The 22,210-nt window shown below is 38.1% G+C and overlaps 3 protein-coding genes across 3 annotated transcripts; 2 read left to right on the top strand and 1 right to left on the bottom strand.

Moving 5' to 3' along the window:
- Positions 1-1,936: 1,936 nt before the first annotated feature.
- Positions 1,937-7,730, top strand: LOC131940898 (uncharacterized). Its single transcript, XM_059299804.1, has 7 exons — positions 1,937-2,433; positions 2,736-2,884; positions 5,046-5,425; positions 6,506-6,586; positions 7,059-7,092; positions 7,328-7,398; positions 7,641-7,730. Exons 1-7 carry the CDS (start codon positions 1,937-1,939, stop codon positions 7,728-7,730), a joined length of 1,302 nt encoding a protein of 433 aa, XP_059155787.1.
- Positions 7,731-9,627: 1,897 nt separating this feature from the next.
- Positions 9,628-11,053, top strand: LOC131940909 (NMDA receptor synaptonuclear signaling and neuronal migration factor-like). Its single transcript, XM_059299817.1, has 3 exons — positions 9,628-9,715; positions 10,274-10,349; positions 10,850-11,053. The coding sequence occupies exons 1-3, from the start codon at positions 9,644-9,646 to the stop codon at positions 11,014-11,016; spliced, it is 315 nt and encodes a 104-aa protein (XP_059155800.1). The 5' UTR covers positions 9,628-9,643; the 3' UTR covers positions 11,017-11,053.
- Positions 11,054-14,315: 3,262 nt separating this feature from the next.
- On the bottom strand, positions 14,316-21,192 carry LOC131940905 (cytochrome P450 10). The gene is made up of 10 exons (XM_059299811.1): positions 21,106-21,192; positions 19,565-19,776; positions 18,656-18,878; positions 17,961-18,142; positions 17,574-17,769; positions 16,776-16,950; positions 15,641-15,807; positions 15,380-15,461; positions 14,934-15,137; positions 14,316-14,834 (listed from the first exon to the last, which is right to left on the bottom strand). Exons 2-10 carry the CDS (start codon positions 19,761-19,763, stop codon positions 14,718-14,720), a joined length of 1,545 nt encoding a protein of 514 aa, XP_059155794.1. The 5' UTR covers positions 19,764-19,776; positions 21,106-21,192; the 3' UTR covers positions 14,316-14,717.
- Between the last annotated feature and the right edge of the window lie 1,018 nt (positions 21,193-22,210).

Raw genomic sequence — 22,210 nt, forward strand, 5'->3', positions numbered from 1 at the left:
TCCCTTGTGTTATTGTCAGAACTCCCCGCCCAACCGACTATCTACCCTTCTAATCGCCCATTGATTTTATCAAGGCATTCGACGGGTTACTTTCGACATGGATACAGTGGGACTGACCTTTGGTGAGTTGTAAATATTTTAACTCCCTCAGTTTAGAGGTTCAAACAATGAGGGGACCGACCAGCTGGTGTAACAGAGAGGCTCTCTAGTCTACGACTTGTTTACATCATGGGATGTTATTGGCTTAATCAGGACATTCCAGTATGTAAATATTCTTAGGGGGATTCATTCATTTTGTATTTAAATTAACCCAAACTTATTTAGTAATATAGGGCTTATTGTTTATATTGTTTAATAAAGTATGTGTCATCTGTACATAGCTGTTAAGTATAATTTATATTCTTATTATTGTTTGATATTTAGTTCGAAATTCAAAGGAATCATTTAATTTTAGTGCCAAAATGTATGATTAATTGACGCGAAGTGCACAAAGTTTTATGATTTTTAAATATTTGGTACCTACTAATGTTGATATGGATTGCTGTTGTTAGAGCAAGTTTGAATGCCATTTCATCCGAAAGTTTTATTTTAATTTTATTAAAGCCTAAAACATTTCAGTCATTTTGATCAAACCAAACACAGCTATTACATCAGTAGATCCTATGTGTAACACAGTAACATAAATCACAAAATGGGTCGATTAAACTGTAGAATTTTTTTTAGATTTAAGATTTATATACATTTCTAGAAATAAAATGCAATATTACTTCTATAATATTATTGTGATAAGTATACCATATTTTTCTTAATATTAGGCTAAAAGTCAGTTTCTTCTAGTGCTAAAAATGAAAAAAGAATTAGGTGAGTGATGTAGTGTATTATTTTTTTTAAATTTGGTCTTAAGGCAACGATACACAGTTCACATACTATAAATAGCCGCCACTGGTTTTAAATTATATCAACATCATATAACCTGTCATTTTTCCATTACATCAACATCATATAACCTGTTAGATCTGAAATAAAATATTAACATGATGAGTCAGTTTACTTTATTCCCACCAATTATTGCGTGCAAAGGTTTTTCCTTCTTCTTCGACTTTTCTTGTAATGTGGCTGGGATTTCTTGCTACAAGCAGATTTTCTAAAATATGACACTAATTAAAGTTTTGTTTTAATGTTATTTTTCAATGTTAATGTATTTATATGCCTTTAATTACAGAAATCTGAAATTCTCATCTCAATTGTGAGAGCAGACTAAGATTATTATACTTAGTTTGGTATCAGGCTAATATTATCTCCCCTATACTGACATCAGGCTGAGATTATCTTCCCTATATTAACAGCAGGCTGAGATTATCTCCCCTAGACTGACATCAGGTCTAGATTATCTCCCCTAGACCGACAGCAGGTCTAGATTATCTCCCCTAGACTGACAGCAGGTCTAGATTATCTCCCCTAGATTGACAGTAGGTCTAGATTATCTCCCCTAGACCGACAGCAGGTCTTGATTATCTCCCCTAGATTGACAGCAGGTCTAGATTATCTCCCCTAGACAAGTTTATCTCCCCTAGACTGACAGCAGGTCTAGATTATCTCCCCTAGATTGACAGCAGGTCTAGATTATCTCCCCTAGACCGACAGCAGGTCTAGATTATCTCCCCTAGACTGACAGCAGGTCTAGATTATCTCCCCTAGACAAGTTTATCTCCCCTAGACTGACAGCGGGTCTAGATTATCTCCCCTAGATTGACAGCAGGTCTAAATTATCTCCCCTAGATTGACAGCAGGCTGAGATTATCTTCCCTATAAAGACAGCGGGTCTAGATTATCTCCCCTGTACTGACAGCAGGTCTAGATTATCTCCCTTAGGCTGACAGCAGGCTGAGATTATCTCCCCTAGACTGACAGCAGGTAGATTATCTCCCTGTCAGACATGAGATACAGTGACCATCTGAGGCTGCCCGGTAAAGACAGCCGGGCAGCTGTCAATCATTCGGACTTGACCCGCCTCCACACCTACCCCTCGGCTCTATCCAGCCGGACTCTCCCGCCCAAGGCCACGCCCACCCACATCCCCGTCATCATGCCGCAGCTAGTGCCGGGGTGCCCGGGCCAAATCGTCATCCGGCGCCCCGACACGCCCGACACAGACGAAGACGACTTGATGGGGGAGTGTCCACCGGAAGTGGTCAACGCCTGGCCGTACAGATCGCCCTCCGTCTCCCCCCGCCACTCCCCGCGTCACACGCCACGCCACGCGCCGGATGTGCTGAGGTTCGCGGACAAGGACTACATGATGCCGGCACACGTCAGGAAGATCCTGCGAGAGGAAGGAATCAGAGACGCCACAGCCGAGTCCTGGCTCAAAGAACGGGAAGTCTGGCACTGGAAGTCTGCCTCGCTACGTCATCAGGAGAAAAGTAAACATATGTAAGGATGTCCTCAATGTCACCACAAACTGTTTCCACACGCGCCGTTTTGCGACAGTTAAATAAACTGTTTATGGATTCCATTATGAAATACGCCTTATTCTTAGTGCTTATTTTTAAATATCTCATCTATTAAATTCATAATCAGTACTGACATATACATTCATTGTACCTTTTCATAATTTTAAGGCTAGAATCTGTATACATATAAATTTATAAAAAGCCCGTTTTTTTTAAATATAAGCGATGAATACACACAGAAAAGTCAGTTCTGTTTTTTATATAAGCGATGTATACACACAGAAAAGCCAGTGGTGTGAGAGAACTGCCAATGATTAACCACCAAGTCAGCCTGGTGAGTGGGCAGCAACATTACAGTACCCAGCATGGCACAGTACCAAGTCGTGCGTCAACACAAGAGCATCGTGGTGCCATCATTGTTGCATCGGCAGGTAAGTCATGTGATTGTGGTCATGTAGGTCATGTGATTGTGGTCAGGTAGGTCATGTGATTGTGGTCAGGTAGGTCATGTGATTGTGGTCAGGTAGGTCATGTGATTGTGGTCAGGTAGGTCATGTGATTGTGGTCAGGTAGGTCATGTGATTGTGGTCAGGTAGGTCATGTGATTGTGGTCAGGTAGGTCATGTGATTGTGGTCAGGTATGTCATGTGATTGTGATCAGGTAGGTAATGTGATTGTGGTCAGGTAGGTCATGTGATTGTAGTCAGGTAGGTCATGTGATTGTGGTCAGGTAAGCCATGTGATTGTGGTCTGGTAGGTCATGTGATTGTGGTCAGGTAGGTCATGTGGTTCATGGTCAGGTAGGTCATGTGATTGTGGTCAGGTAGGTCATGTGATTGTGGTCAGGTAGGTCATGTGATTTTGGTCAGGTAGGTCATGTGATTGTGGTCAGGTAGGTCATGTGATTGTCGTCAGGTAGGTTATGTGATTGTGGTCAGGTAGGTCATGTTATTGTGGTCAGGTAGGTCATGTGATTGTGGTCAGGTAGGTCATGTGATTGTGGTCAGGTAAGTCATGTGATTGTGGTCAGGTAGGTCATGTGATTGTGGTCAGGTAGGTCATGTGAGTATGGTCAGGTAGGTCATACAATTGTGGTTATGTAGGTTATTGTGGTTATTTCTCTTGTAGTAGGTCATATAATTGTTTCTGTTGTTAGATAGGTCAGGTAGGTCATGTGATTGTGGTCAATAGGTCATGTTATTGTGGTCAGGTAGGTCATGTGATTGTGGTCTGGTAGGTCATGTGATTGTGGTCAGGTAGGTCATATGATTGTGGTCAGGTAGGTCATGTGATTGTGGTCAGGTAGGTTATGTGATTGTGGTCAGGTAGGTCATGTGATTGTGGTCAGGTAGGTCATGTGATTGTGGTCAATAGGTCATGTTCTTGTGGTCAGGTAGGTCATGTGATTGTGGTCTGGTAGGTCATGTGATTGTGGTCAGGTAGGTCATGTGATTGTGATCAGGCAGGTCTGTTATTGTGGTCAAGTAGGTCATGTGATAGTGGTCAGGTAGGTCATGTGATTGTGGTCAGGTAGGTCATGTGATTGTGGTCAGGTAGGTCATGTGATTGTGGTCAGGTAAGTCATGTGATTGTGGTCAGGTAGGTCATGTGATTGTGGTCAGGTAGGTCCTGTGATTGTGGTCTGGTAGGTCATCTGATTGTGGTCAGGTAGGTCATGTGATTGTGGTCAGGTAGGTTATGTGATTGTGGTCAGGTAGGTCATGTGATTGTGGTCAGGTAGGTCATGTGATTGTGGTCAGGTAGGTCATGTGATTGTGGTCAGGTAGGTATGTGATTGTGGTCAGGTAGGTCATGTGATTGTGGTCAGGTAGGTCATGTGATTGTGGTCAGGTAGGTCATGTGATTGTGGTCAGGTAGGTCATGTGATTGTGGTCATGTAGGACATGTGATTGTGGTTTAGTAGGTCATGTTATTGTGGTCAGGTAGGTCATGTGATTGTGATCAGGCAGGTCTGTGATTGTGGTCAGGTAGGTCATATGATTGTGGTCAGGTAGGTCATGTGATTGTGGTCAGGTAGGTCATGTGATTGTGGTCAGTAGGTCATGTGATTGTGGTCAGGTAGGTCATGTGATTGTGGTCAGGTAGGTCATGTGATTGTGTCAGGTAGGTCATGTTATTGTGGTCAGGTAGGTCATGTGATTGTGTCAGGTAGGTCATGTGATTGTGGTCAGGTAGGTCATGTGATTGTGGTCAGGTAGGTCATGTGATTGTGGTCAGGTAAGTCATGTGATTGTTGTCAGGTAGGTCATGTGATTGTGGTCAGGTAGGTCATGTGAGTATGGTCAGGTAGGTCATACAATTGTGGTTATGTGGGTTATTGTGGTTATTTCTCTTGCAGTAGGTCATATAATTGTTTCTGTTGTTAGATAGGTCATGTGATTATGGTTTTGGAAATAACTGGTTAGATCGTTAACTGACTTTTGTTTAGGTAAGTCAATTAACTTATTACGAAGGTCTGTTGAGAAAGTTGTTGCAACAGACGTTTTATAGATGTGTTGAAATACATCAACATGTTGAATGACCTGATGATTTTAACATTGCCTCCACCTTAAACTTAATTCCTATTCTTAGATGGCGTTGGCTATTCACAATCCGAGGTATCCTTAACAAATTTCGACACATCGCCTATGACGTCATCAGCCGCATTGTCTGCTACTCTGACGTCATCACCTACTTTGCCTAGTGCACAGACACAACCAACCTCAGTGCCAGCCATTACAACGTCATCAGCCTATCTGCCAGCCACCATGACGTCATCAGCCTACCTGCCAGCTACCATGACGTCATCCGCCTACCTGCCTGCTACTATGACGTCATCGGACTACCTGGTTACGACAAAGACGTCATCCGTCTCACTGCCTGATATTGTTGGCAGCGAGCCGATGGAGTCTGATGCTGTGGATATGGAGCCAGACTCACCCGACCCACAGGGCGACCTGCCCAGACTTGTTGTAAGTAGTAGGGGAGCCAAGCTCACCCGACCCACAGGACGACATGCCCAGACTTGTTGTAAGTAGTAGGCCACACATACCACAGTCAGTATCTTTAACCAAATTGTCACACAACATTAACAAATATCCAGTTAGCTAACGATAGAAGGGTTTAAGGGTTTATTTTAGAAACAGAGTTTCTTCCAGGCATCTCTTCGGGGGGGGGGCTGAGCCCCCCTTGAAGAAAGTCTACCGCCCCCTCCCGAACGAGATGGATTTTATATAGTAAACATACTATTGTCCGTCCCCCCCCCTCCCCCCGAAAAATGTTGACCCCCGGAGAAAAAAGTCTGGAAGAAAAACTGTTAGATATGGATATAAATTAAGCAACTGCATCTGCTAAACTATAGCTATTACCCATAAAGGGTCAAATATAGGTTTTTGTCAGCTTTTGTTGTGATTCTAATTAGATCATTTAAGACATGGCGTGTAGGTATATGATACTAATTACACAACTCTTACACTCAGTGGCGTAGCGAGGTCGGGTGTCACCCGGTGCGGCACTTAATGGTGTCACCCCCCCAGAGGCTTAACGACCCTTCCCGGGGACAAACTTTCAACTTTCTATTTGCCCTCCCCCCCCCCCCCTCAAACTTGTGATGTGCACCTTCCGCCTTCAAACTTTCGATTTGCACCCCCTCAAACTTTCGATTTGCATCCCCCCCCCTCAAACTTTTGATTTGCACCCCTCCACCCCCCCCCCCCCCCCCTCAAACGTTCGATTTGCACCACTTAAAACACTAATTAACACTCGAATTAATCACTTAATTAAGTGGAATTATCATTTGTCTCTATATATTTTGCTATTTTTTGCCTTGGTGTCACCCCCCCCTAAATGTTGTCACCCGGTGCGGTCCGCACCCCCCGCCCCCCCCCCCCCCCCCCCGCCCCCCTCCTTACGCCTCTGCTTACACTTTAAACGACAGGACAATGTCTTGTAGGTTTATGATACTAATCACACAACTGTCTTGCCTTGTATTAGCTCAACAAATCCCTTTAACTACGCATGTCCTAAACCCCAGCAACCTTCACCTCCCCCAGCTGATCTCCTCCAAAGTTCCACGATGCCAGTCTATGGCCAGGGCAGTCATCAAAGATGGTCACGTGACATGCCTGGTTTACGTACGTCAAAAATACATTTTTTAAGCTAGGTTTTAGTAATATACGTTTTATATTTAACAGAAAATATGAACAAACAACTGCAATTAAACTTAAGAAACCAAACTCAATTTATTTAAAGTATGTTTGGTTTTCTTAAGGTTCAATTGCAGTTTGTTGACTTTTTTTTAAAATATAAAATGTTTATTACTATGTTTGTTACTGCAATGGTTGTTTCAAAAGTTGTAACCAAAATTCATATCATTATCGATGACAACGTGTAAATCTATGCAAATTAAAACATATATTCAAAGTTAGTAAATTTTGAGAAATATTAGAAATGTAATGTAAGGAAAACTCAAGAAGTGTAATTATAAGAATGATAACCAACTTACTCAAGCTGGTAAATAACAAGATTATTTCCCTTGAGCATTTTTAATACATTTAGTAAGAAAAGATACTTTGGGAGTCACCAAATATTTAGTTATTTTCACAGGACTTTGATCGCTGGTGTTTCCAGGATATTTTAGGTAACTAGGATCTTTGTATATTTTGTGTAGAACGAATACTCTCATTAAAATTAATAATCTTGTAAATTAGATACAATTTAGTTATTCAAATCGCTATTTTATAACTTGGTTTTATATTAGTAGCTTACATATTTGAAGGCTTCTAGCTAAATACTAATATGTGATGTTGTTGTTCTATTTAATACAACATGTATCAATAAAAAAAGTTTTCTAATGCAATAAATTCTATTATCAGATGAATGTCAGCATAGATTAGAGAATGACTTCAATGGTTGCAAGGCTCAATCAGTACTTCTTATATGTAAGGTATGTGTCATGGTTATGTTACAAGTAACTTGTTATATAATGTATATCGTGTGATAAGTAAGTTATTCTGTAGTGCTCATGTAAGGTGTTATGTTATATATATATATATATATATATATATATATATATATATATATATATATATATATATATATATATATATATATATATAAGTTATTATAGTAAAAATGCTATAACAAATCTCCATTCAATACAAACTATTACTTTCTGAATGAACCCAGGGAGGACCGGGCTACTTGTATATGTTGAGGAACTTTGTTTTGACGCCACAGAAGATAGGCCAGCCTCAGTATCAGTGTGTTCGTCAGTAAGTGGCTACTTCAGGGTTAGAGGGGTACGGTCAGTGGACGGTCAGTTTGTAGACGGTCAGTGGACGGTCAGTTTGTGGACGGTCAGATTGTATACGGTCAGTGGACGGTCAGTTTGTGGACGGTCAGTGGACGGTCAGTTTGTGGACGGTCAGATTGTAGACGGTCAGTGGACGGTCAGTTTGTAGACTGTCAGTGGACGGTCAGTTTGTGGACGGTCAGTGGACGGTCAGTTTGTAGACGGTCAGTGGACGGTCAGTTTGTGGACGGTCAGTGGATGGTCAGTGGACGGTCAGTTTGTGGAAGGTCAGTAGACGGTCAGTGGACGGTCAGTTTGTAGACGGTCAGTGGACGGTCAGTGTGTAGACGGTCAGTGGACGGTCAGTTTGTGGACGGTCAGTGGACGGTCAGTTTGTGGACGGTCAGTGGACGGGGAGTTTGTAGACGGTCAGTGGACGGTCAGTTCGTGGACGGGCAGTTTGTAGACGGTCAGTGGACGGTCAGTGGACGGTCAGTGGACGGTCAGTTTGTGGAAGGTCAGTGGACGGTCAGTGGACGGTCAGTTTGTAGACGGTTAGTGGGCGGTCAGTGTGTAGACGGTCAGTGGACGGTCAGTTTGTGGACGGTCAGTGGACGGTCAGTTTGTGGACGGTCAGTGGACGGGCAGTTTGTAGGCGGTCAGTGGACGGTCAGTTCGTGGACGGTCAGTTTGTAGACGGTCAGTGGACGGTCAGTGAACGGTCAGTGGACGGTCAGTTCGTGGGCGGTCAGTGGACGGTCAGTTCGTGGACGGTCAGTTTGTAGACGGTCAGTGGACGGTCAGTGGACGGTCAGTGGACGGTCAGTGGACGGTCAGTTTGTGGAAGGTCAGTGGACGGTCAGTGGACGGTCAGTTTGTAGACGGTCAGTGGACGGTCAGTGTGTAGACGGTCAGTGGACGGGCAGTTTGTAGACGTTCAGTGGACGGTCAGTTTGTAGACGGTCAGTGGACGGTCAGTGGACGGTCAGTGGACGGTTAGTAGACGGTCAGTGGACGGTCAGTGGACGGTCAGTGGACGGTCAGTGGACGGTCAGTTCGTGGACGGTCAGTGGACGGTCAGTTTGTAGACGGTCAGTAGACGGTCAGTGTGTAGACGGTCAGTTTTAGATTGACACAGGTAGTTGACGGTCAGTTTATAGATTGACCCATTTAGTTGACGGTCTATTTGTCGACGGTCAGTGGAGGTCAGTGTTTAGATTGACACAGGTAGTTGATGGTCAGTTTGTAGATGGTCAGATTGTAGACGGTCACTGGACGGTCAGTGTGTAGACGGTAAGTTTGTAGATTGACCCATTTAGTTGACGGTCTATTAGTAGATGGTCAGTTTGTAGATGGTCAGTTAGTAGACGGTCAGTTTGTAGATTGAACCATTTAGCTGACGGTCTATTTGTAAACGGTCAGTTTGTAGATTGACCCATTTAGTTGACGGTCTATTAGTAGACGGTCAGTTTGTAGATGGTCAGTTAGTAGACGGTCAGTTTGTAGATGGTCAGTTAGTAGACGGTCAGTTTGTAGATTGACACATTTAGCTGACGGTCTATTTGTAAACGGTCAGTTTGTAGATTGACCCATTTAGTTGGCGGTCTATTTGTAGACGGTCAGTTTGTAGATTGACACATTTAGCTGACGGTCTATTTGTAAACGGTCAGTTTGTAGATTGACCCATTTAGTTGGCGGTCTATTTGTAGACGGTCAATTTGTAAATGGAGATAGTAAGTACAGAGTTTACATCTTGTAAAATATATGCCTTTTGCATGTGTTATATTAAAGTTTAAAAAAGAAAATTTACTGTTTATAAAAAAGATTTGTAGCAAACCTTTATTTTAAACCAAATATCAATACTGGAATTTTCAGATTCTGGTACTGTCTGGGCCACATGCTCAACAAACGTGAACCAGTCATCCATATCGTCGGTGCTGATCTCTGTAGCAACAAGCAGGGCGAGGAGGTAGGCAGAATATTTGACGTCAGTCATAGAATGCAGAATATTTGACGTCAGTCATAGAATGCAGAATATTTGACGTCAGTCATAGAGTGTAGAATATTTGACGTCAGTCATAGAATACAGAATATTTGACGTCAGTCATAGAGTGTAGAATATGTGACGTCAGTCATAGTCCATAGAGTGTAGAATATTTGACGTCAGTCATAGAGTGTAGACTATTTAGGGTTCTCAGTTATGGTGTAGGTTTGCAATCAATACAATTATCACCACTTTAATGTTTCAGTTTGTTCTTGAATTTGAAACGCACTATGAGTATACTTTTTATTATATGACATAATCGGTATTAACGAAATAATGTAATGTAATACGTCTGCTAATATTATTTGCTAAGCGTAATCTAGAAATTCAATATAAGCTTTTAAGTGGAATTTTAATCCTAATATACATTTTAAATTGTTATTAAGTAGGAATCCGCATGTTATTTCTACTAAACCTAAACAAGTTGGCCAATTTTTAAAAATTGTACCATCAGTGTATGTTAACATCTATTTCCTAATCTAGTTGAAACGAATGATTTCACTGTCCATGCCTCACAGCCATGTGAAAATTGAGTCCATTGACGATATAGATCCAGAAGGTAAATAAAACAATTTGATGGCGTAGGTATTATCTCATCACCTGTTATCTCATCTTCGATATATATATATATATATATATATATATATATATATTTATATATATATGTATATATATGTATATATATATATATATATATATATATATATATATATATATATATATATATATATATATATATATATATATATATATATATGTGTGTGTGTGTGTGTGTGTGTTTATACATATATATATAAATATATATATATATATATATATATATATGTATAAACACACACACACACACACACATATATATATATATATATATATATATATATATATATATATATATATATATATATATATATATATATATATATATATATATATATATGTGTGTGTGTGTGTGTTTATACATATATATATATATATATATATATATATATATATATATATATATATATATATATATATATATATAAACACACACGTTTAAACTCTTCCCATACACCTTAGGTCAAGCCAAAATCTCACTGTACTTTAATTACCGGAAGTATTTATTGTGGAGGTCACGGACAGAGAACGTCGACGACACTACGGGTGTGTATGATGACACGGCCGACGACAAGAACATCAAAACGTGCGTGGAAATAGAAAACCTGCGGTCTATCACCAAACTCTAATCACGTGAGCACACTTGTGATCACGTGACCCCGCCCACTCGATACAGTATTAATTTGTTTCAGCTAATAAACATGTTTGGCAACAATAAGACCCTTGATGTTGTTGTTTTTTTACAAACATAACAGTCTGGTGTAACTTAATGTATGAAATACATATAGCCTTGTTTGTATTAGTTGCAAATATATAAACACCACGACACCACCCAAACACCACAGCAACATCATGTAAACACCACAACGAGATTATTTAAACACCACAACGACATCATTTAATTACCACAACGACTTCATATAAACACCATAATGACACAATGCAAGCGCCACAATACCATATAACTATTAAAACTACCCCATGTAAAATTATAAATACCTATACCAGATACCAAATGCAAACAACACGACACAATATAAACATCACATGATCGCAAGAAAGACAAACTTCTATTTTATCACACTAAACGCATTATAATATGGCATCTGCACACCTGACACTATTTTACCCCCCTCCCCCCCCCCCCCGTCTGGTTCTGACATAGTACATCATCAAATTATTCGGACACCAAATGTTGTTGCCAAAATTAGTTTACTTATCTTTTTACTTTGTATGGTTATACATATATGTATAAACAGTTGCCGACAATTATATTTCACTATTTGAGAATGTAAGATATTAATTGTGATTAAAAAAAGATGTGAGTAAAAATAAAATAAATAACTTCTGATTGTAATTGTCAAAGAGAAGAGAAAAGTACAAGAAAAGTCTGCTAGACAGACATAGGAGTCTGTCTAGCAGACCTGTCACTCTAGTCGGTGTAGCAACCCACTCCAACCCACACTACCCTAGCTTTATAGAACAAAGCGGAGAAAATTGGAGCTTAAAATCGCACCGTAATGCATGCTTTAGTATTACGTAAAGTTGGAATATTTGGCTACAGCACAATTAATGTTAGGAATTATGGGCTAAAACCACATATGATAACTCTGACTTTTTTAGGCATCTCTCTGTAGAGGCGAAGCCCCTACCCTCCCACTTCAGGAAATTTTAATTGTGTTCCCTCCCCCTGTAACTTTCAAGTAATGTCTGAATCTGAAATAAACCGTGGATATACTTTAACGAGAACGGACCCGGAAAAAATGTGAATGCAACTCTGACATTATTATAAACATAAACCAAACGTTATTGACGTAGTTCAATTAATGTTAGGTTTAATTGCGTTGTGTTCTAGTGACTTATGACCTTATAAGTGCACATATGTAGTGTGTCACTACTATAACATTGCAATACGCAAAAATAAAATGGCGTTAAATATTTCTTTATCCTCAATCCTAGCCCTACTTCTTTATTGCATTACTAGCTGTCTATTAGAATTGGAGTTCTAATGCGCATGCGTGACTCGTGGAATCTAGTCACGACTTTCTATAAAAAGGGATTAGAAAACAGATTCATTCAAGCGTGACATTTGCAACTTGGCCACAAGAAGTGCGCTGTACAGAGCTCGACCAAATAAAGTTACATATATCGACGGGACTCTCAATGTGTAAGTTACACATTCTCGCCTTCACCTACATAGCCCTTACACTTACATGCTGTATTTGTTCACCTACATAGACCTTACACGTACGTGCTGTAATTTGCAAAAACGTATTTGATAACTGGACGGTTTGTTGATACTTCACCACATACACATACGTTTTTTTCTGGTCTAGATATACTACATACACATACCTTTTTCCCGGTTAAGACATTATACATACACATAAGTTTTTCCTGGTCTAGATAAACCAGTGAAGTATTTTATGATGTCAGCCTAATCTTTAAGAAGCATGTTGTAAGTTACACAATGTAACATCCAGTTAAACATTTAAATTTTACAGCTAACCTTTCGGTTAACGTAACAGTGTTGACGTTGTGTGTACCCTATGGGGGGGGGGGGGGGGTTAACACAGCCGTAAAGCTATACAGACCACATTTGTAAAGATGCATTCTGCTGGGGTTGAGTGAGGGAGGGGGGATAGCGGTTGGGGTTATTGTATAGTGGACCAGAAATCCGTGTTTTGCTCAGTTGAGATGTTAATAAAAGTCAAGACCTAATGACAACAATAAAAGGCAATGTATAAGGTTGTGTCTGTGTGCGTCTGTGTGTCCGTATGTATGTGTGTTTGTGTGTCTGCGTCTGTGTCTCTGTGTGTGTCTGTGTTTGTCTCATCCGATCACCATGAAACTTAGAGAATTTGTAGGGAATACTCCTGTGGAGGCTTCCGCGAAAAAAACAATTTCAAATTCTCACGGGTGGCGATTAGGCTCCCTGGGCTTTTCCCTGAGCGCTATGACACCTACATTCATTTTAAACAGTGCGATAGATTATTGATAAGATGGAGCTTTATTGTCGTTCACTAAATTGAACCAGGCGCGTTCGGCAGCGCCCCGGCAGGGTGCAATTTGGCGCCCTGGGTTATCCTGTGAGCACGATGGCGCCTACGTTAGTTTTAAGCAGCCTGGGGCCGTAAGCGGTGCCCCTGTGGCAATGTAATCAGGAGCTTTCGAGAGCGCCCTTCTTCGTTCCTGACACATGGGCGGTCTCCGAAGTGTATTAATACTTAGTGTAATACTTAGTAAAAAATGTGATCAAAGCTACATTTCATTGGCTTTTAGTTTTGAACAATGACATGCTATTATAGCTTTCTTTAATTTTGGTAAGATAAGATTATGGGTAGGTGTACATGTAGAGTAAACAAAAGTATTTTAATATAGTGTAGAGTAAAAATATGGTTAAGTTTCAATAATAGCGGCCCGATAGGAGGTGGAAGGGGTTAAAACTTAAGTGATCAATGATTGACAATGTTATGCTGAATTCTTCACATGTATTATTTCCAACAAATCTAGATATTATTACATTTGGTTGATTTTATTTATATCAATGTTATGCTGAATTTATCACACAGGTATTTTATTCAACAAATATAGATTGCATGAGAGATGGTTGATTTTATTTATAACACTGTGTAGTGTTCTAAAAAAATAACAAATTAAATTGATGTAAGTTTCAAATTATTTTATATTTCAGTCACAATTGATATTTACACAATATAATAAGAAAATATAAAGCATATAAATACATCTGTCATGTAAATAGGCCATTTTCTAGAATTATAAATTTTATTGCAAGCATAATTGCTAACTGACATTAATTAAACATTTTTTATATAAGTAGGCTATTTACATAATATATATATATATATATATATATATATATATATATATATATATATATAATATATATATATATATATATAGAGAGAGAGAGAGAGAGAAAGAGAGAGAGATAGGGGGAGAGATAGAGAGGGATAGAGAGAGAGGAAAAGAGAGATATAGGATATATACATATCATTAAACAGGTATTTGCAGCTTCTACGAGCAATAAATTCCAGTCATTTACACATGGAATAGTGCCAGTTCAATTAAAGTCCTCAACAGGAAAAATCTACCTTCAATCTTAATATCATTATAATTTTTCTTTTTCACCGATGTTGTAAAAGTTCTGATGGCAAAATCCCATAACTGAAATATTGCTTTCTACATTTTCTTCTCTTTACTGCCAATATAAAAAAAAATAATAATGCACTGAATTAAAATACTTGAAAACTTTAAATTCATGAGTTGTTCTTGTCTCATTCATTGAAATGTAGATCTGGTTGTGTCTTTAGTCCAACTTAGAAAACTTGAACCGGAGTGGTTTTTCTGTGTCAATAAACGACGTGTAGATGAACTCAGTGTTCCAAGATTCTGGCTCCAACTCGATCTTCAGTTTCTGTAGAACCTGTGTGTAAATAGAACAAATTACATTGTCACGTTTAGCATGTTATCAGCTTGAAACTTTAATGTAACAAACACAAAAAATAAAGAGAAAAATAATTACTTTAGCTGCCGCCAAATAAATTTCCTGTACAGCAAAACGTCTGCCGATACAGTTCCGTGGTCCGTGGCTGAACGGTATCACCGCCATGCTGTTTGAGTGGTCAACTGGACATTCTTCAGACCGGATCCATCTCTCGGGCAGGTACTTGTCAGCGTCCTTGAAATACGCCTTCGCTGACCTTGGGTTGGCTAGCAGTATTCGAGTCTGGAGAAACGCATACAAGATGTAAATATTTGCTCGTGTTTACACTAGACAACAATCAAAGAACCACACAGAGCATAAGTTATCCGCGATTTGTTTCAGAATTATTTTTGTGTGTTAACAATTCGATTTAAAACAAAAAAGCCATGTTTCATTTTAAACTTACCCATAAAAAGAAAATTACAATCCCAGAACAATGCTCTATTTAAAATATAAGAAATATATTGATATAAAATGTTGCTTACTCCGGCTGGTACATTGTAACCGCCTAAAACAACATCAACGGGCATAACTCGTGATGTCCCCACCACTGTTGGATAGTTTAGTCTGAGAATGTAAACAATTAGGTTAGAGCCAATATCAACACTTCAGTCAGCAATGTTGGTATATTCGACCGCTGTGGCCAATATCAACACTTCAGTCAGCAATGTTGGTATATTCGACCGCTGTGGCCAATATCAACACTTCAGTCAGCAATGTTGGTATATTCGACCGCTGCGACTGACCTGAAAGACTCCTTCAAGCAATGTTTCATGTATGACATCTTTGCCAGGGCTTTAGCGTCAACAACCCCAGACTTTCCCAGAACATCCAAAACTTCTTTTCTCAGCACTTCCTGTTTGTCTGGGTTCTTAGCCAAGTTTGCGAAAAATACTTGCAAATTTTTCGCAGTCTGTAATAAAAAAAAAACTATTTGAAAATGCGCAGGTACATTAAAACAGTGTATTTTAAATCTTAATTCAAACAAAACGTGAACATTCTTTTATAAAAACTGGGCCTAGTGTATTATATGTAAGACCATCAAAATATTATATACATTATCCCTTTTAGTAAAGCCACATTGTCCGACATTAAGAATTTCACTTAGTATAGGAGGAGTACTTAAAAATTTAATGCATTTCTTTACTTTTTAACAAGAATCTGTGCTGGCTATAAATAGAATCACAGATATACAAATACTTACAAAATCGGTGCCGACAACATATATATAGAGAGAGAGAGAAAGAGAGAAACATAAAAATACTTACAGAGTCTGTGCCGGCCACAATGTATACAGAGACACACATACAAATACTTACAGAATCTATGCCCACAAAGAATATGGAGGGGCAGAAATAAAAATACTTACAGAGTCTGTGCCGGCCACAACATATACAGAGACACACATACTGTTATGATGCATGTTTGACTGGGGAAATCGGTGCGCAGGATTGATGGTGCGGCCTTCTATTGAACGAGTGAATGTGTGACAAGATACGAAAGATAGTGACGTTTTAGGTTAGAGAGTTGGTTGCTATGAGTTTATGTGTGAGCAGTTGAATCCTTATCGTCGGTGTGAAAGGACGTGTGTTGTTGTAGATACGAGATTAAAAGATTCATATACGGATTACTTGGCTCATCTTATTCCTGATCGTTTATTGTTGATCTGTTTGAATGTGACATAACCTAGGGGTTCTCAAGGTATAATACTCTCTCCCTGGTATTGGAGAGGAGTCAAATGGTAGTGGCTGAGTCAAACAAATCAAACCCTCTCACTGCACTGCAACATAACCGTAACATGGGGAAGCAGTATAACACATACAAATACTTACAAAGTCTGTGTCCATAACATATATGAGGCACATACATACACATACTTACCGAGTCTGTGCCGGCCACATAGAGTGCGAAAAGAATGTTGACGATGTCTTCAATGTCCAGGGTAGGATCAGATGCCAGGAAGTAAAGCAGATTCGGCTCGTCAGGATCCAGTGTCCCAGTTTGTTTCATTTCCTCCATAGCACGCTTGGCCTTCAGTGTGTGTTTCATCGAATTACTGATGACATTTTTAAAAGATTTTAGATACATGTGTAGATTATAACGTCAAGTAATATCAGGTACCAAGCTAATGTATATTCAGAATTATAAGCTATTCATTATTATATACTAGTATAATAATTGACCATGTGTTCTAGTATGCGTATTCGTGTAATTAATATTACTCTACACAATTGCATTTCTGCTAAAACCACAAACGTGTTTTTTTTGGAATTAGAGAGCTTCGAATATTTTCTGTTACAATATCAATTGACGTCAAAATAATTTACACTGCTAACTTTTCTTTTATTAATGAATTGTATGTGTATTAAGAATCAAGTAATTAAAGAACAAATCTAACGAGGTACCAACTCTCTTAGAATCTGAATACAACGCTCTATGTCTTTGTATTTCTGACTGCCCTACCCTCTGAGAATCTGAATACAACGCTCAATGTCTTTGTATTTCTGACTGCCCTACCCTCTTAGAATCTGAATACAACGCTCTTTGTCTTTGTATTTCTGACTGTCCTACCCTCTGAGAATCTGAATACAACGCTCAATGTCTTTGTATTTCTGACTGCCCTACCCTCTGAGAATCTGAATACAACGCTCAATGTCTTTGTATTTCTGACTGCCCTACCCTCTGAGAATCTGAATACAACGCTCAATGTCTTTGTATTTCTGACTGCCCTGCCACTTGTACGCCAGATCTCCGGAGATAAAGTCGTTGATGTGTACAAACATCTTTTTAGACGCGTAAAGGAAGTCTTGGGCGTCAGCGTCAGCAGACTCGTCCAGGTAACCCAGCCGTGTGTTGAACGTCACCACAGCAATACCTGCTCAGGGCGAACATTACGTTTGTATTCTTTAGCTAACCAGTATTGTAGGTTTTAATAATCTGTATGCCAATAGTTATCACAAAAGCAATCATGAATTACGTCGTAACAGCTAATTTTACCGTAGCACTATTTTTTTTTAATACAAGCACTGATACAAGAAGAAAAGGAAAGAAAAATACTGCTCTCACTTTCAGTAGCAAATCGAAAGAAAAGATCTTTCATTTCCTCCGGTGTTAACTTTTGTGTGGCCAAAATGTTGACAAAATCATCAGCTACGGCGTTCTGTGGGACCAGGTAATGATAGGCCGAGTCAGCTTTCATTAGTTTTTTGTTGACTGGAGTTCTCAGGGCATGCCACTCTTTTCCTTGGCTGTAAAAGTAGAAAGATTAAGTGAAACAATTTACTAATGTTTTTACAGCAAACTTTACCTGCCACAATTTATAAAGAAAATGTAAAACACCACAACAACCGCTACATTGCAGCTTGAGAGATCATAACATTAGTTGCCCTAAATAAATCACTACAAAAATTAAAGATTTAATCCCTATGCTAAATTATTATATACTCCACCATTGTTGAGTGTATATATCTATACATATATATATTAAAATATATCATATTCTTATGTTATCACTAGAGATGCACCTCCATGTGAGCTTTGACTCGATTATTCAGATATGGTAAAAATGTAGTTACGCTATTTTACCATAATTTTACCAATTCAAAACAACTGGATAAACTATTTAACCATAATTCTGCCAATATAAAACAACTGGCTAAACTATTTAACCATAATTCTGCCCATATAAAACAATTGGTTACACTATTTGACCATATTAGCAATACAAAAGAACAGATTACAAAAAAATATAAACAACCTACAGGTCAGCCAATCCTTTCTTGTAGCCATTTTTCTCAAAAATTTCTATCGTGATGTCCAGCGGTGGTCTGTTTGGATATTTCCCCTCATGCCTGTAGATGGTGTCGATGTCCCTAGGGTCACAGATCATCACCATGTCCTCCCCCAGTCGGACACGCACGACTGGACCGTACTTGTCAAACAGTGAATCATTCAGTTTGTGCAAAGTCTCTGGTGTGTATTTGGCTAGAAAAGAAAAAAAAAGTAAATACAATAGTAGTTGGACATGTGTTTAATATTTAATCGTTCAGTGCTTTTGTAAGGATTTAATTTTTTTTGTATTGATGTCTTTTTGGGACAGCATTTATTTTTTTAATTTATTAAAAGTGATGTTTTATGCATGTTTGTATTTTAATAGTATTAGGGTTGTTTTGTGTGTGTGTCTTCTTATGGGTATTATTTAGTATTGTTAGAGAATTGGCATTTTTGGAATTATTTGCAAGAGCGTTGTGTGGTGTAAGTGGGTTTCGTGCGGTTTAAAACCGCGAAGTTTAGATCAGTCTGCAATAGAGGGTCGAGGCTTTTCGCGTTAGACTTAGTGAAAAGTTGTTTTTGTAATTCATGTGAAGTGATAGCCATGTGTGATTAGGTGTTTTATCCTGGTTTTTCTCCTGAGATTTGTGTAATGTTAGGTTTCTTTTATAATTTAATTGTAGTGTTCTTTTTTATACATAATTTGGTTGCGCCATTTTTGTACTATAGTTTAAATTTAGTTGTTAGTTAGCCTATACTTATATTTTTATTTTATACTAAGGTTAAGTGTTAACCAGTCTAGGTTAAAGTAAAGTAAACATCTTAGACTTACTGAAAGGCTAAATAAAGTAAACATCTTAGACTCGCTGAAAGGCTTAAAGTAAACATCTTAGACTCACTGAAAGGCTTAAAGTGCAGTAAAGTTCCAACCACAGGCCACCTGTAGACTCCACCTGGCCCAGGTATCTCTTCAAACGGTTTGACCTTCATCTGGTCTGTGGTGGCGCTGCTTACAGCTGACATCAATCTGACAGGCTGGACTTTCAGGATCTTGGACATCATCTGGGTCACATCGTGTCTCACGGCCATCGTTGACATTCTTTGCTGTGATCTTTGATAGATATTATAGGGATTCTATTATTTGACTGCTTAAACAAAACAGTTTATATTGTAGAACTTTAGTTAAGTTTAGTATTTTATCAATTGAATTGAATTACAATATTATTATTATATTATCAATACTATTTCAATGGAATTGCACAAAAAATATTAGATAATTATCTGTTGTAAATTATTGTCAACACCAAAGGACATTAAAGGATTCAAATTTATTCAACTGATCTCGGTCTTGTAAGGAAAAACAACTCTGTAGCTATGTTATAGTATATCACTTTAACAGTTCAATTTATACCTGCATATTTTAAAAGTGTATATTGTTCAACCATCTTAAATATACTTATATAATCCAACTGTTGTCAAAAGCAAATACAAAATTGATGTACAGCATTAAAAAGTATAGTTGTTGTTTCAAGAATCCTACAATATAGAACAAAATGTTACAAAACGTCAGACCTCCCATCCCCTAAAATGATTCAACCTTAGTCTATACCACTCCCCCCCCCCCCTCAAAATTGCAGTCGTTTTTTTTTAAACATCGATTGGTTTTTTCTAAAATATTGACAAATCTCGATCAGCTTAGAATACGTAAATCAATTTCTAATACAATTTATTAAAACATTTTTCTAAACCGCCAAAATAACGCCTAAAATTCAGTTTCTAGAATTACTTATTTTTAAATGCAAAAGTGTGACGCAACACAGTCTGAATCCCCCCCCCCCCCCCCAATCACAGATCGTCACAAATTTACGGATTTCCTGTCCGTACGAGTGTGACGTCATTTATGGAAGACCCTTTTGCTAATCACAATTTACCCTCAACACGACTGATAGTTTAAGATGTGTATACATTATGTATCCATATACCAGCAATATGGATACAGGGGATAAGCTTCCGATAATCTAAACATAAATCAACTATATTTTATTTAGACCACTTTCGTACATTATTCAGCGTGTAAAGTGTAAGTATATAACAATCTTTGATTTAGGACTATATAGGCTAAAGGCCCGATAGTACAGCGGACAAAAGAAAATATCCAGACCGTCAATAACCAAAAATAATTTTAATGTAGTCAATGTTATTTAAATCAAGTTGATCAACATATTTCAAAATACTTACCAAAGCATCTTTAAGAATAATTATATGAGCCTAGTATTTAAAAATGTAAAACAAAAAAATTCTATTGAAATGGAAAATATTGTTGGCACTGGTTCTCAATAGAGGACAATAAGCAACAATTCATTAAGCACAATCTTGAACTAATTTAATTCTGATAGTTGAGGTTCAGCTCCACAAGTTCCACAACTATCTTACAACTTACCACAACAGCTTGCATAAGTTTTCACGTCTGCTTACTTGTCTGCTGAGCGTGGCTTTAACATCGACCTGTCGGTACAGTCTGACCCAGTTCCAGGGTAAATGGTTGAATGTCGTCACGCATTCATAGTGCTGTGAAATCTTTACTCGCATCGGCGTGTCTTCTCAATGTTTTATTCTCAAGAAAGATATGCCTAGCTTTCAATATATCTAGTGCATTACTTTATTTAAAAAACGTGTCTCTCATCATATATATATATATATATATATATATATATATATATATATATATATATATATATATATCGTGTTTTTTGTATTTATCACTTTTTTAAGTAAGCTAGCGCATTGCAATTCTGATGTTAAAAGTGAAACTTGTATTAATTGAAGATATGAATTTGTTTGGTATTACACAAATATTGTGTTTAAAAAATGGGTTAGCATGAGTAAAATCCTATAATTATGTTTCATACATATGTATACACACACACACACACACACACACATATATATATATATATATATATATATATATATATATATATATATATATATATATATATATATATATATATATATATATATCTTGATCAATACATTTACGTTTTTTTGTCAAATTTCTGATGGTTAGCAATTGTGCAAATAAGCACTAAATTTAGAAACGACTTGTTTTAGTAATGTTATAATCAGTAAATGTGTCTGGAACTTGATCTGTTTATCCACATAATTCTTCCATTACCATGTTCGCTTTAGATTACTATAGGTTTACCAAACCAACAAAATGTATCGGACTACTTCTCCAAATATAATTTCTCTATTTTCGTGTACCCGCCTCTGCCTTTATAGAACTTCCCAGCGACCCGCCAGACCTTGAGCTGTATTACACAGCCAGAAGAAATGTGTCAGGTGACCCACCTTTTTCTAATGTTTTCTTATTAACAGAAAAAAAAACTCATTGCATTTTTACCAAATCCAATCGACTGCTTTTGTTTAGAAGCTTTTCATTTCAATTATTAGCTTCATTATTTATTGATTACATTTACAATTGAAACAATGGTATGTATTGATTTCCAAATGTACTGGAAGAAGTAAAATTTTCTACACCTAAG

This window comes from Physella acuta, unplaced genomic scaffold, assembly GCF_028476545.2.
Source record: "Physella acuta isolate Inbredline_101_S28 unplaced genomic scaffold, ASM2847654v3 ptg000335l, whole genome shotgun sequence".
NCBI lineage: Eukaryota > Metazoa > Mollusca > Gastropoda > Physidae > Physella > Physella acuta.

Coding starts and splice junctions, on each gene's coding strand:
- LOC131940898 (XM_059299804.1), top strand. CDS start 1,937: ATGAGATACAGTGACCATCTGAGGCTGCCCGGTAAAGACAGCCGGGCA. Junction 5,426..6,505: donor GCGACCTGCCCAGACTTGTT/GTAAGTAGTAGG, acceptor CACCTCCCCCAG/CTGATCTCCTCCAAAGTTCC. Junction 7,399..7,640: donor CAGTACTTCTTATATGTAAG/GTATGTGTCATG, acceptor GAATGAACCCAG/GGAGGACCGGGCTACTTGTA.
- LOC131940909 (XM_059299817.1), top strand. CDS start 9,644: ATGCTCAACAAACGTGAACCAGTCATCCATATCGTCGGTGCTGATCTC. Junction 9,716..10,273: donor GCAACAAGCAGGGCGAGGAG/GTAGGCAGAATA, acceptor TTCCTAATCTAG/TTGAAACGAATGATTTCACT. Junction 10,350..10,849: donor TGACGATATAGATCCAGAAG/GTAAATAAAACA, acceptor CATACACCTTAG/GTCAAGCCAAAATCTCACTG.
- LOC131940905 (XM_059299811.1), bottom strand. CDS start 19,763: ATGTCAACGATGGCCGTGAGACACGATGTGACCCAGATGATGTCCAAG. Junction 15,462..15,640: donor TGCTTGAAGGAGTCTTTCAG/GTCAGTCGCAGC, acceptor TTACATTCTCAG/ACTAAACTATCCAACAGTGG. Junction 14,835..14,933: donor TTTATTTGGCGGCAGCTAAA/GTAATTATTTTT, acceptor ATTTACACACAG/GTTCTACAGAAACTGAAGAT.